Source organism: Merops nubicus, unplaced genomic scaffold, assembly GCF_000691845.1.
Source record: "Merops nubicus isolate BGI_N331 unplaced genomic scaffold, ASM69184v1 scaffold6545, whole genome shotgun sequence".
NCBI classification, from domain to species: Eukaryota; Metazoa; Chordata; class Aves; order Coraciiformes; family Meropidae; genus Merops; species Merops nubicus.
The window spans coordinates 63136-78408 of record NW_008610305.1 but is presented as its reverse complement, the minus strand read 5'-3'; the positions used below and the strand labels follow the sequence as shown (position 1 = coordinate 78408).

Sequence of the window (15273 nt, the reverse complement as noted above, 5' to 3'; positions counted from 1 at the left end):
TTTAGCATCTCCTTCTCCAACAGCTCTACCACCAGAGGGGTTCTCCCCTCAACCTCCACTTATCAGTTTCATTCTCCACGAGCTGAGATTCTTGCAGGTCATTTGAGAGCAAGTCAAGGCATGAAAAAAACCAACCCAGGTTTCTGTCAGGGGATGAGTGCTGTTAAAAACCCCAACTGCCTCACTGCCCTGGCACCAGGGATGGAGCCACGTGTCTCCTGGCACCAGCACTCTGCAGGGAAGGACAGACCCAGCTCTTTCTCTCAGGCTTTTTTTTTTCTGGACAGAAATTGCCAATGAAAAGGGGAAAAAAAGCATTGAAAGTCATATACAAAGTCCTTACACCCTCCCCGTGAGGATGCTGAGAACAGCCTGAGCTCTTCAGGATTGGGTCAACACCAAAGAAAACCAGCAGGGCTGTCTGGGGCACACGAGCCCTTAATCTGGAGAGCTGCAGGCACGGAGGTGTGGGCAGCCTGGACAAAGACAACAGCAGCTCCTCCATTTGCTTCTGGCATTTTGTTTTTACTCAGTTCCATTATTTATTTACAAGCCTCTGGAAACCCTCCCTCCTGCTCGGAGGTGTTGGCAGTGTCTAGAGGCCAGGCTCTTGGAGGAACCCCTGGAACAGCCCATCTGCTCCCCCTAAAACCCACCAGGGTTGTGAGGGGCAATATTGACATTGTGTGGCAGCAATTGGGCTGAGGCTCACCCAGGCTTTGACTGTACAGAAGGCAAAGATCTTGCTCTGAAGGGTCTGAAATCTTCCCTTCTGGCAGAACACTGGTGTGTTTGGGAGGGATTGGAAGGACCAAAGGACCTAAAAATGAATCCTGGGCTGTGTCACAGTGACCTGCTAGCACTGAGCACCCCCTCACCCCCCCCTGGGTGTGGCTGTCCCCAACAGGCCTCAGGGCAGGTCACAGGCTGGGCCCCCTCATGTGGCATTCTCTTGAGGTGAGATCTTCAAGACAAGACTGACATCATCAGGAAGCTGAGAAGCAGAGCAGGCAGGAGGTGGAGTGTCATGGCCACGGGGTGCAGAGAGGCTGAGGATGGTGCTAGAGGGAAAAGAGAGGACATCAGTGCAAAGAAATCAACGACTGAACCATTGAGGGGTGAACTCCTCTTTATGCCACATCCAAGGAAGATCTTTTGCTTTCTAACCATGGCCAAATAGCCACCCCTGGTAGTTCCACCAAGCTCTAGCCCAACCCAACACACAGCAGAGGAGAAAGGGGTGAGATGAGGCCTCTTTGCTCTCAACTCTTGATGCAGCCCAGGATCTGGTTGGCTTTCTGGGCTGCAAGTGCACACTGCTGGCTCAAGCAGAAAGACAGGAGGAAACAGCTTCAAGTTATGCCAGGGAAAGTTTAGGTTGGACTTGAGGAAAAAGTTCTTCACCAAAAGGGTTGTCAAGTGGTAGATCAGGGCAGTGGTGGAGTCCCCCCCCCTGGAGGGGTTTCCAAGCTGTGGAGATGTGGTGTGAGGGACACGGGGCAGTGGGAACCTCTCACATCAGACCCAGAATCTGCTCTGGAAGGCTTAAGGCTCCTTGGCAGAACTGGAGGGGGTCTGCAGTAGCCCAGACCAGCAGCCTCCTCTCCCTTGGCACAGGAGCAGCCAGCAGGACTGCCCAGGGTTGTGGCACAAGCACTGCTGAGAGCAGGAGCAGGGTAGTTTGGCAGCACTGCCCAAGGCCACCACTTGCTTGAGCTTGCTGCACTCCTCTCCTACAGCCAGCTGAAAGCACTTGGCTTCCATAGGGCAGTTTTATTCCCTGCTGTAACCCCCAAAAAAATCATAGAATCATAGAATCCTTTAGGTTGGAAGGGACCTCCAAGATCATCAAGTCCAACCATTGAGCCATTAGGGCTCTAAAGTCCTCTGCTAAAACAGATCAGAATCTGTCAGGGTTGGAAGGGACCACAAGGATCCCCCAGTTCCAACCCCTCTGCCATGAGCAGGGCCACCTCCCACTAGATCAGGCTGCCCAGAGCCTCCTCCAGCCTGGCCTTAAAGACCCCCAGGGATGGGGCCTCAACCACCTCCCTGGGCAACCCATGCCAGGGTCTCACCACTCTCCTGGGGAAGAACTTCTTCCTCACATCCAGCCTGAATCTGCCCACTGCCAGCTCTGCCCCATTCCCCCCAGTCCTGTTGTTACTTGAGATCCTAAAAAGTCCCTCCCCAGCTTTCTTGTAGCCCCCCCAAGATACTGGAAGCTGAAAGCAGAACAATCAGAGGTCCTCAGACAATACATACACTGAAATTTGGGCGTGACGATGTTGATGTAGCCTTCTTGGGTTCCTCCAGTGAGCCCAATATGCAGTTTATCCAGCTCTGATTGTTGCTGCCTCTGGACCCACTCCCAGATGGGAGGCTTGTTCTGCCATTGCTTCAGATCAGGGAGATACACCCCCAGCAAGCCCTGAACCTCAGAGGGCGTCAGGCTCTAGGAGAAATCCAAGAGCAACAATTACAGAGGGAAATAACACCCCTGGCCAAGGAACCAGGGAGGTTTCAATGAGCAGAAAGGTGAAGAGCAAAGTTGACAAACATCTGGTGACTGGTTTCAATCGGGACACTCTTCCCTTAGGTCAGGAGAGTGAACACAATGGTTCCTCAAAGACCTTTTCTGCTGTCCTCTGATGACAATCTCCCACGCCCAAGTTGGGGCTGCAGTCCCTGCCCAAATCCCTGGGCTTTCTTCAGGAACTGATGGTATCACTGCTAACCCTTCTGTTAGAAGGTCTGTGACATAGCTGTGGGCTGTAGTCTAGTGGATGCCTGTCCCCTGCTCCTATGCAAGCCTGCTCTAAAGGAACTCCCCAGCAAGACTGGCTGAGCAGCCAGCTATGACTCCAAATTCCATTTCTAAAGAAGCTTCAGGCCAGTTCCCCACTTTCTACTGGTCTAGCATCATTCTCAACATGATGGAGTGACTCCTGATTGACACCAACAGACAACACAACCAAAGGCAGTTCCCCAGCACACTATGAATGCCAGAGTCAAACCACGTTGAGATTCAACTCACCATCAAAGCATCCTTTCTTAGCTTCACAAAAGTACTGATGTTCATGTTCACCTTGTGCTCACTTAGAGCTTTGAGATCCTGACCAGGAGCACCCTCTGGGATGAAGAAGAGAAAGTGTATCAAGGCATGGAGGACAACCCTCAAACAGGCACCATGGTATATCTAGATAAGTTAGAGCTATAATGATGTCTCCAAAATTTATGAGGCTGGGGCTGCTAACAGATTGAGTCCCAACTGAACTTCTTCATCTTGCTGGGAGGTGCTTCCCTGTGCTGGCCACTAAACCAGACTGTGACAACACCAGCCAGAGGGGTAAGAAGAATTTGCTCAGACTGTGAAGAGATTCTTGGCTTAGCAGGGAAAAAACTTTGTCTTGTGACATAGAGAAGGGCTGGTAGAGAAGTGTTGAGCATCAGTAGCTGGATTTCTCATGGATCTAGCAGATCTTGCTCATCCCAGAAGTCAGGAATTTACTTCTCCCTGTCTGATAATTGATTTGGGCAACTTCAAATCAGGTATGGAATCTTCCAAGAATATTTTATGCCACTATGAGTTGGAAAAGGCTGAAACTTTTAACAACTTGGCTTTGAAAATTCCCAAATCTAAGATGGTATTTGGCACCCATTCAGCTTCTGGCTAAGTTCTCTCTTTTTCCCCACAACATGATGTTCTTTTACATACCCAGGTATGGTGCAATAAGCTCATAGTAAGCAGGAAAAGGCTGGCTGGAGAAAGCCTGTTTGGCTTTAGCATACAAGATGTTTTTTGTTGTCTGTGAACAGTTTGAAATGTTCAGGGATGCCAGTCTGGGGAAAAAAAAAAGAACATTTAGAGAGAGAAAATTATTTATTATCTCCAAGCTGATTAAATTTTGAACTATTCTGAGTGTCTCTCTGGGATTCTCTACATAGCACAACCCCTCTTCCTAATAGGAGAGAAGCTAGGAGAAAGAAAGTGGCTCAGTCTCCTGCCCACAATGAGATATCTTCTAAGTTATCATGGCTCTGCTAGTGCCTGGGCAGTGTATGTGTTTGCAAAGAGGTAGCTAATGAATTTCATTCAGCAGTCTTGCAAAGGAATTTAATTTAAACTTCATTAACTCCCTTTTGCCTCTGGTAGAAGCACACAGACTGCATCTGTCATCAGCTGAGCTGCAATAAGGGTGGGCCAGAGAACTGCAGGCTCCTAAACCTGGGCTCAGAGCAGGGACCTTCCTAGAGTCCCTTTCACTGAGTGGAGAGGAAAGGAGGATGCACTTGCAGATGGGGAAGTGCTTTGGTGAGAAGCCAAGAGCAGCACAAGGTCTGACTCACTTCAGGCTGCTGGGGTCTATCCTGTTCAGCTCAGTCTCATTTAGGAGGCACATGTAGCTGGGGCCAATGGCATTCAGTGCAGTGGTGTTGAGAGGATTTCCCAAGCCAATGTAACGCCTGATGATGGCAGAAGCCTGGAAACATCATTAATTGGCAAATTAACTCCAATCAGAATTTGTGCTTTCATCCTCAAAAGAAAAAAACATGCAATAATCCCAGCAATAAAATCGAATCACTTCAAATCTCTCTGTTTGGACCTCAAGGATGGGCCAATCATCTTTGAAGCCACTAAAGCAGCCCCAAAAAACCAGGAAGCAAACCCAAATCCTTACCTGAGCATAAGGGGGGTTGTTTCCTAGCAAGCGGGCCAGCGTGTCAGCTGAAGTTATCTTCCACTTGGAAATGTCCTCAGGGGTGAAGAGAGCAGTCAGGGGCCCCAGGCTGGGGAGCAGACTTTCTGGATACCCATCAGGATATGTCTGTGGGGAGACCATGGTTATTGCTCTGCACACTCCTGAGCAGGCCTGTGCTTAGGAAATGATGCTCTTTGCAAAATAAAAGTGGAAAAGCCCAGAAGGTCTGCAAGGAATAAGAAATCAAAGGCAGTGAAGGTTCCATGAGCACATCTGTCCCTTTTTTTGGCTGGATAGCTCAGGGAAGCAGGCCCCAAGGGAAGGACCACAACCTGCAGCATCGTGAGCTGCCTCAGCAGGGATGTGAGTGGGCAGAGGGCCTTGCAGTGGTGAAGGCTGCTCAGGCACCAGCTTCCCCAGCAGCAGCAGCAGAGCCAGCAGGTCAAGGGAAATCATTGCCCCTCTCCATCTGGCTGGCACTTGCTAGTCCCCAGCAGAGGGCTGTGCTGGTTGGGGGGCAGAAGCACACAAGGTACAAGCTGGGGCAGCAGGACTGGGGGAGTTGGGGTTTTTTTTAGTCTGAAGAAGACTGGGTGAGGATGTTATTACTGTCTTCAACTGGCTAAAGGGAGATTATAGGGAGGATGGAGCCACCTTCTTCTCAGAGGTGCACAGTGAAAGGCTAAGTGCCAACAGGCAATGCAAAGTCTGACTAGATATTAAGAAATATATTCACAGTAAAGGGGGTCAAACATTGGAAGAGGAGCCCAGAAAGATGGGAGCGTCTCAGTCTTTGGAGATGCTTAAACCCAGCTAGACAAGTCTCTGAGCAATCTCACCAGGAGATAATTGGACATTCTTCTTACCTCATCCAGATAGTCCTTCAGCACAGCTAATTGCTCCACACTGAAGGCATAGGTCACAACCTGAGAGAGGTGGTTCTCCAGAGAGACGTTCTTCAGGCACGCACGGAGCAGGTCAGGGGGGTAGAAAATAGGCATCAAGTTGTTATTAAGAACTGCCTCCGTTATCTTCTGGTCAGGTGGGCAATCTGTTGAAGCAATTCCAATGCTAAATCCTTGTGCTCCAAGCTTTGAGTGCTCCCTTGCTGGAGATGGACAGGTATGCACCCACGGTTCCACCCTCCTCCTCCCAGGGGATCTACCACCCAGCATTGAGATCTCAACTCTGGCATACCCAGGGAGATCCACAGGCCCTAGGGACAGCCCTGACAGCAGGGGGAATGCTGCCACCAGGGGTCAGAGACAGGTCTCATACCTGTGGCACGTTTCTGCCTCCTAGGCAGGAGCTCCTTGGCCACGGTGGCCAGCTCGTCCCTCGACAGAGGAGAGTCACGTGCAAAGTCTTTCAGCCAAAGAGTTAAAGCATCCTGCAAAGAAGATGTTTCATCAGGGGGATATTGCAGTCACGGTGGGCACACCACCAGCACAACAAACTGCTGCTCACACAGACAGGAGAATTCCTTGTTCAAGTACTGCAGAACTGCTGTAGCAGCCTAGGGACCCCCTCTTGGGGAGCCAACCTTCTAAATGCTTGAACTCCATCCTATCCCACACCCCACAAATCATTCCACCTCCTCACAAAGCATTGTATACAGCTACTACTGCTTTCCACCCCTGGCACCAGTTCCAGGAAGAGGAGGATGTAGATCTGCAGTCCTGGGCTGTCAGCTTGATCAACCCTCACTGCTCACAGGCCATCCATCCCATTTGGCACCACACTTTTACATGAAGGCACTACTGAAAACACACCAGCTGAACAACCCCTGTCATACTCCTTCCACCCTGCAGCCCCTAGGAGTGCTCCCCAAACTCCCCACACCTCTGGGAATAACCCACCTTGGGGATCTTCTGCAAGATGCTGTGATCAAGGACAGGAATCAAACCACTGAGCTCATTCAAGGTAAAAGCTGACCACCTTTCAGGAGGCCTGCAGACAAAAATTAGCAGGGATCAGCTTTCAGGGAACAATAACAACAACAAAAAAGCCTTAAAAGCTGCCAGGTTTATGTCCTTGTAACATCTGAGGTTAAGAAAATACAAGATTGAAATCCTGAAACTTCTCCATCACTTCCTGCTACACAAAACTTCATTCCAGCAGAGCAGGAGCAGTTGTTGGCAACATAAACAAGGGCAGCTGGAGGGGAAAGTGGCATTTAAGGAATAGATTGTTTTCTTAAGCATGAAATCCAAAGAATACCTGTTGCTCACTCTCATCCCCCAGTTCAGTGCCAACATCTCAGGGCATTTGACACAGGAAGGGAAAATATTTTGCCTCTCTGGAAAATGTTTCTGTTAGATACAGCCAGGGATTTATCAACCATCTGTCAGCTTGACAGGCAGAAAGAGAATGTGTTCTGAAAGTCAGTGACTGACAACAGCTCTAGCCCACATGTCCTCATCAGGACAACCTCAGAGAAGTTGGGTTAATGAAAAACAGACCAGAGGAAAGGCTTTTGTAACTACAGCAGGTGAGGCACAGAAGTGACAATGTATTTTTCAGTAGAGTTTTTAAAAAAACTATGTAAAAAAATCCACTCTGAAATTCAAATGCAATGAATTATTCAAGTTTTTGATCGAGGTGGTTGGTTGGAGTTCACTCACATCTTAGTAGGACACTGGTTTTGTTTAAGGGAGATGTGTTGTTGAAGAAAAAGCAGAAAAGAGAAGACAAATCCATACCCAAATGTAGTGTTACCACTGCTGATAACACTCCTAATGGCCTCTTCTTGATCAGGCAGGAAAGATTCACACTGGCTCAGCTGCTTCAGCAAATGACCACCAGAGCTTCTGATGTATTCTCCACCCAGGTCACAGACCAGACGTCCCAGAATCTCTGTGTTTTCCTCACTCACTTCTGTGCCAGGGATTTTCTGAAATCACACAGGACAGAGGCATTAAATAGAAGTGGGTGGCTCTGCAGAAGAGCATTCTTGAGCCTGAAGTTCTCCCCAGCCTCGTGCAGAGCTGCTCCCTCACCACCTACCAAACATGCCAAGGCCTCCAAGAGCAGCTGCTTCCTCTGAGGTGACTCTCTCTGCAGAACATCAAGATTTGCCTTCCCAATATTAGCAAAGTACTGCACACAGCTTCCTGTGGCTGCATAGTCTGAAGGACTAAAGACAAATACTTTGTGAATTCTAGTGAACAATATCAGACAGTTGGTCAAGTTCAAGGCTGTTCAACATATCTTGTGTCCAGTACAACAGGTTCCACATCCACAGAGTGAACTCTCTGCAGTTGTTCTTCCCAAAGATCCACTTTTTTTAGAAGTTCATGTTCATCTTAAGGAATCTGTTGTGAAACTCAGCTTAAAATTGTTCAAGATCTGGCTACAGAACACAGTGGGTGGCTACTGGGACAAAGAAATCCACTCTACTGGCTGCTTTCTTTTGTGTTGTAAGGGAAAAGCACATTCACAGAGGTCAGAAAACACTAAAACCACATAGTGGTTTCATATCTGAACAGATATACTTAAAAGCAGATTCATATTGTTGATATTAACATAATAGATTGTGGAATCTGAAAGGGCCTTAAGATCCTTTTGAAAGCTTTCTAAAATTTAATCTTTTTTTCCTCTGTAAGGAGGCCTGAACAAGTTTGAAACATGCTTTGAACATGAACTAGTTGTTAGCAGTTAGGTTATAAACTAAAACCTCTTTTCCCACTAAGTACTAAGGCCACAGCCTGAAAACCATAGCACAGTTACCTTAAAAACAGCAACAGGTCTGTAGGATAACTATCTAAATCCTTGGGAACCCCGTGCAGAGTCACCAGCTTCACCAAGCAGCTCAGCTGAAAGGACACCACAGGTTACATCAAAAAAAAAGAAACCAGCATGAAAATATTAGAACAAATAAAACCAATGTAAAGAGTTTACTCTGCTCCAAAGGGGGAAGGAAAAAAGAGAAAGCTATCAGAGGTTTTGGTTCCTGAGAAACCTGCCAGCTGGGTTTTGACTTCTCCTCTCTTCATGGAAATTCAGAGCTGCAGGATAGAAACCCAGGAGCAGTTACACTTGTCCAATCCCTGAAGGTGGAAGTGGTTTTGTTCTGGCTGAAGAATCCTCAGTGCTGTCTTTGTGACAACCTCAAACACAGCATTTTGAAATACAGGAACTGACCTGGTCTTCTCCTAGCTTGACATTCTTCTTCTTCATGACTTTGGCCAGCTCTTGAAATCTTTCTGCTGCCATCTCGTTGGCAGCTGCACATGTGAAGCCTTGGAGGACTGACTGGGAAAGTCTGAACATGTACAGAAGGTAAATCAGAAGGGCAGGGACTCCAGGAGAAAATTCAATGCTGAGCTCTCAACATATATCATGACAAACCAGCTAGCTTAAACCTCCCCCATCCTCAAGGCTCAAAGCTCTCCAAACTCCATCCCCTCAAAACTTCTAGTCTTGACCTGTGTGGGAGATGAAGAAGCCATCCCTGGTTAAAGAAACATCACTTAGAGACCTGTAGTGGGGGTGGAAATGCAGGGACAAACTCCCCACCCCAAGCAGCACTGCTGTGCTCTGAAGCACAGGAGTTACTCTGAATTCAGCCTCCTCCCTGTGCTCTCAGTACCTGCCACACCTTCAAAGGGAACTGGGGTTGTGCAGATCCCCATCACTGGGCACAGCCCATGAGAGCTCAGGGAGAAGTCCTTGAATTGTTTCCTGTATCCTGTGTGGAAAAGCTGCTGTTGTGAAATCAGCAGGGCACTGATGTCAGCTCCAGAGCTAAATTTAACCTCTGGAACAGCACTGGGGAAGACTGATGTGTTTTCTGATGAGAAATGCCTTCCACAGGGGCAATCAGAAGCAAGGTTTCAGGGGCATTCTGAGCCAGCAGCAGCCTCTCAGAAAGCCAGTGTGGCTTACAGGTGTATTCTGCAGCTGGCACCCTGGTAAATCTGATGCTACATGTTTGAGTTCTCATCTCAATCCACTTGTTGCTATGGATTGAATGTTGTGGGCCTGTCATCAGCACCAAAGGAAGCCCAGAAACTGCAAGCAAAGCAAACACAAACATGGAAGATGGAAGAAGAGAAGGAAAAAAACTGCTACCTGCTGAAGTCAGGCTCTGTCTTTATCACATCACTGAAAAACATGGCAGCCTGTGAAGGAAAGCCAGAGTGTCACTGGTTCAGAGGCTCTTCTGCAGCATTCCCCTGTGGTTTCAGACAGGGCTGCAGAGTGGGCTCACAGCTCTGCAGGGTCCAAGGCTGACACTGAGGGTAGGAAGGACAAAGCCACCAGCATCTTACCTGCTCTCGGGTCCACGTTTTACTGTTGAGATCCTGAATGTTGGGCTTCTCTTCCCCAAAAACAAGCAATGATTTTGGAACGTAGCTGGCCAGAGCATCAGGGATGTATTTAACCAGGTCAGCAGGGTGGCCTATGCTGGAGGAAATCTTTAAAACAAACAACAAAGACATCATTCAAACACTGTGGCTAAAATAAACAACTGCTAGAGAAGCAACAAGCAGTGGGAAGGAAGCCAGGCAAATTCCCCTGGTCACCAGCTGGGCACTTCTTGGACATCTAACACTATGAAATGTTTCCCATTTGACATTCATCAGACCAGGAGAGCTGCTTGGAGCTCATACCTGGGGTCCTGATGAATGGGAAGGATTCTGTCTCTTATCAGTTTCCTGCCTCTGGGCTTTATGCCCTAAAAATGTTTAACCAGCCAGAAAGGAGGGACCATTTTTTCCCCTCTGCCAAGGCAAACAATGTCTCAACTTGCCAAAGGCACGTTGCAGAACAATCCTGTGGTGAAGGAGGTGGTATTTCCCTAAGGCTTGTTGCCCCAGGACACACTACAGGCAGGGCCCCTGGTGCCAAACACAGGTCAGAGTCTTTTGACCTTGAATGCTACAGATGCAGCTTGAAGGCTAAAGTCATGGTGAGAAAAAAAGGCAAAGGGGTGTCCAAATCCTACACAATCAGATGGAGGAGTGAAAGGGTGAACTGCTGAAGGATCAGGCTACCCTACAAGGGACTTCCCAAGCTGCCTTCACTTCTCACATGGTCTCACTCCAAACCATGGCAATATCCTTTCTCTGAGAGTAAATTTGCAGGTCAGTGAGGAGTAGTTTCTAGGGCCATCCCATAAAACAACTCTCTTTTCTGTCCTTGTCCCCAAGAGGCTCAGCAGGACACGTTGCCTGGCAGCCAAGGACATCTCCACAGGCCCAGGGACAGGGACTTGAGGTGCTTGTCCTGCTGCACACTGTTTAGCCATGACAAACACCCCCAAGGGAACGTGGCCTGGCTCTGGGGGTGTGTGTGTCACTGCCTGGCCCCAGGCAGCCAGTGCTCTGAGCTCCAAGCCACCAGAGCTTGGCTCATGTAGAGAAAAAACACCTCACCTTTTCCACAAAGGTCCTTTTCAGAGCAGAGGGCAGGTTCACCATTTGCTGAACAAACTTGGGCAACTTGATGGCTTCCAAGATCACTTCTGGAGACAGACTTTGAAGCCTGCTGGTGTTGAGGCCAGCCACCAAGCTCCCCAGCCTTGCCAGGCTCTGTCCATCAGGGATCTGAAAGGCAACACACAGAGGCATGAGCAGGTGAAGGGCCAAACCTCCCTCACTGGCAGGTAGCTCCACCAGCTCTACACCTTCTCCTTTGTACCTGGTAGCCAGAGCTGAGCAGTTTGTTGATAATAGCACTGGACTGCTCAACGTTCCAGCCATGAACTTCACCCAGCACAGGAAGAGATGCTGCAAGGTCTTCCTCACTGATGCTGTTTTCAATGTCAGACACAGAGAGCCCCACTGCAGCCTGGCCCAGGGCACGCAGGACTGCAGGAGGGAAATGCTCAAACTTCCTCACCAGAGAGGATGCAACCTGAAATGTCCCACAGAGACAGGAAAGAAAGTCAGAGGAGCAATGAGGTGAGTCTGTTGGATTCTACAGCCTTGGGACATCTTAAATCACTGGGCTTCCTGGTTTTAACTTGTGTGATGAAGCCTGTAGATGGACTGTCTCCATCCACTGAGATTTTGCAGGTGATGAAACACAGACACCACAATAGAAAAGGCAAGATGACCTATGGAAGTGTACATGGGAGGAGGCAGGAGAGTTGAATCCTCAAGCCTCACAAATTTTGCCTAGGTGGATGAAGAACTGTGTCACAGGGCTGGACAGGAGATTAGATGGGGGCCCCTCACTACAAGAAAGATATTGAGGGACTGAAGCATGTCCAAAGAAGGGCAACGAAGCTGGGGAAGGGTCTAGAGCCCAAGTGTGGGGAGGAGCAGCTGAGGGAGCTGGGGGTGCTGAGCCTGGAGCAAAGGAGGCTCAGGGGAGACCTTCTGGCTCTGCACAGCTCCTGACAGGAGCCTGGAGCCAGGGGGGGTCGGGCTCTGCTCCCAAGGGACAAGGGACAGGACAAGAGGAAACGGCCTCAAGTTGTCCCAGGGGAGGTTGAGGTTGGATATTAGGAAAAAATTCTTCCATGAAAGGGTTGTTAAGCAGAGGACCAGGCTGCCCAGGGCAGTGGTGGAGTCCCCATCCCTGGAGGGGTTTCCAAGCTGTGGAGATGTGGTGTGAGGGACATGGTTTAGCAGTGGACTTGGTAGAGTCAGGTTAATGGTTGCACTTGAGGATCTTAAAGGTCTTTTCCAAACTAAACCCCTCTGTGACTCCATGGGTACCTGCAGCTCCTCTGTTGTCAGGGAGGAGGGAGCTCTCTCTCTAGCTGTTCCTCCACGTGTCAGGTTCAAGGGGCAGTTCTTACTGATCCTCTGGGCCAAGCTCAAAGCATCATCTCTGCTCAGGTTGCTCACTGCTGAGGGGCTCAGGTAGCAAAGGAATCTGTCTGGGAGGCTGCAGATGGGAGACAAGGAGGTTGCCAGTAGGACAGACACTGGCTCTGCCCCATGGCCCCTGTTTGGATGCTCTTTTCTAGTGCCTGTTTCCCCTGATTCCTGAAGAGAACTCTGATGGTCCTGTTTACAGAGAGCACTGCTCTGTCATGCAAAACCACAAAAACATGCAAGATGACTTGTTGGTCATCAACTGGTGGCTGGCACTGCACAGGAATCATTCCCAAGACTTGGAACTTGTGGCCTGACCCCCCCCAGGATCAAGCACAACACCATTTCTTGAGGAACAGAAATGGCTTTCAAGGTTTGATGGAAGCAGCCACCAGAACCACCACCCAGGGACCTTTTGCTAAGCCACAAGCCAGGTAGGAAGGCAGGTCAGGTCCCATACCTGGCTAAGGGGAAGGCAGGTGCAGAGGTCAGCAGTGAGGTGTAGTACACAGCCGTCTGCCAGAGCAAGGTGAGGTTGCTGATCATCTGCAGGTTGACTGGATCCCTGGCAAATTTTTGAAGCTGAGGGTGTTGACATGGGAAAAAACAAACCAAAAAATAATTTAAATGGATACTGTCAGCCTGGGAAAACAAACCAAAAGTAATTTATATGGATACTTTAGTCCTGACAGTCACTTGGGACAGTTTGAACCAGCCTCACTTCAAGCCAGAAGGGTTTTTTTTTCAGCTGGCTTTAAAGTTGTGAGGAACTTTGTGTTATTTTTTTTGTTTTCAAATAATACACTTGCTTTATTCTCTCTGCACTCTTGAGGGTGTGTAAGCCTCAGACTGCTGTAAGGGACAAAGGTGGGAGAGCTGCTAAGGGACACAACCCTATCCCTACAGCACTCCTGACACGTGGGTCTGGGGCAGTCACCCCCTAAACCACAAATTTTGGTCAGGGCACAAAGACAACCTCTCAGGCACAGACTATTTTCCACACTTGCAGGTTCCTCATCACCATAATGAGCCTGCACTTACCGTTGGTTCATCACTGAAGAGCTGCAGGTCTCCAACAGTAGCATGCTCCAAAAAGGATCCAAGATAATTTTTAAACCAAGCAGTGGAATTCAGACCTGGAATGGCTGCACTGTAGCATTTCTGGTTTGATCCTGCAAAAGAGGCAGCCCCCCAGATACTTCATCACCAGGATCTTTCTTCCTGCCTTCAAATCTGCTAAAAATGGCTGCAGGACATGAAATTTTTGCACAGGGGAGTGTCTTCCCAGGGTCCCCTTTCTGAGCTAACTCCTGTGCTGAATTCTTTAGCCCTCAGAACCCAACCCTGCTCTGTTCTTTCACAAGGAAAGCAGTAAATGCTGTTTGTGTAGGATGCAAGTCAGCATAGGACTGCCTGTGCTGATTTATGTCAATCCTGGATGAATAAAGCCTTCAGGCAGGGAAATGTTTGATGATGCTTGACACCACTTATCACTGTCATGTTCCCAGGCTGTTTCCATTGAAGAGACAATAGAAATTCACCAAAAAACCCCGTGAAGCCTCAGCCCTGTATCTGATGGCAGCTCACGTTGTATCATGCATCAGTAGCTTAAAGCATTCTGCTGTTTCTTAAAGAGAATCAGGTTATTTACCCTCCTGGAGGAGATAGTATTTGATCCCAGTGTAAAGATTCCTCTGCTCTTCCACTGGCAGATCAGAGTATATTCCATTCAGGGCAGCAACTCTACAGATGGACAAGAAAGGGAGACACCTCAGACACAGATGAAGTCCAGCCTGGCAGGGTTGGATTCCCACAGAAGCGGCTGTTACTTGAAGATTGATATTACCAATCACACCCCTTTTCAGAGCCACCAGCCTGACCTCCCTCCACAACAGCCCCCCCAGTCCAGAAGGCCAGTCAGAGGGCCAGCAGGCCTGTTCCAAAGCCTTGCTTTGGAAGAGAGATGCTCAGAAAACCCACCTAGGTCTCCAGCAGGGTTTAGCCCCTTGCTTTGGGAGACTGGATCAAGGGCCCCTTTCCTACCTCAGCCACCCAAACAATGTTTGTGTTCAGCACTTACATCATCTGAAATGCCTCACACAACACGTTTTTGGCATGGAGGCAAGCAAAGACCTTGGGCTTGACCAGGAATGGCTGAAGCCCCCCATGGACCCACTGAGACAAAACAGGGGGGCTGTCGATATCAGGGACTTGCAACATCTTCTCCCACAGGCCATTCATGAAGATCATGCTCCACTCAAAAGAAAGAGGCACGTGAGAAAACTGAAGGCAAGAGAGGAGAAGAAACACATGAATCCAAGTGAATATGGGCATGCTAAACAAACACAAACATCAATCCATGTAAATCTGACCATGAGGGACAGATCACCCCCAGCAATAATCCCCTCTCTGGACAGAGACTCTTCCATCACAGCAATACTTTGCAAATCACATCCAGGCAGCCTGTAATTCACACTGGAACCCCAGATCTGTGTTGTTACTACAACTAGCAACAGCCACGTGAGCTCGTGGTTGTTGGTTCTGTCCCCCCAGCTATTTTTAACAGCACAGAACTCTGCTGTGTTGGTGGAGAGCTGATTGAAATGGTGCCCTTTGTAAAACATGGTAATTTGGAGGTAAAAAAAGTAAGGTAATGGTAATTAAAGCCTTCCACTGGCAGTAATGAGACAGGTGGACAGTTGGATGTGTGGTACCCACCCGTTGGCTGAACAGAGTCAGAGCAGCTAGAAGCTTCTTGGCATCATATTTGGAAAAGAACAGAATGGAGTATTCTGGAT

The 15273-nt window shown here is 48.8% G+C and overlaps 1 protein-coding gene across 1 annotated transcript; it reads right to left on the bottom strand.

The window, feature by feature from the left end:
- Positions 1–2265: 2265 nt before the first annotated feature.
- MSLN (mesothelin) lies at positions 2266–13560 on the bottom strand (the record flags this gene model as incomplete). The annotated part of the gene is made up of 17 exons (XM_008940872.1): positions 13517–13560; positions 12936–13040; positions 12374–12545; positions 11349–11564; positions 11084–11254; positions 9977–10123; positions 9777–9826; positions 8847–8967; positions 8433–8518; positions 6563–6653; positions 5982–6093; positions 5570–5754; positions 4683–4829; positions 4351–4484; positions 3719–3843; positions 3038–3132; positions 2266–2455 (listed from the first exon to the last, which is right to left on the bottom strand). Coding segments are annotated over exons 1-17 (2191 nt in total), but the record flags the coding sequence as incomplete, so codon positions are not given.
- Between the last annotated feature and the right edge of the window lie 1713 nt (positions 13561–15273).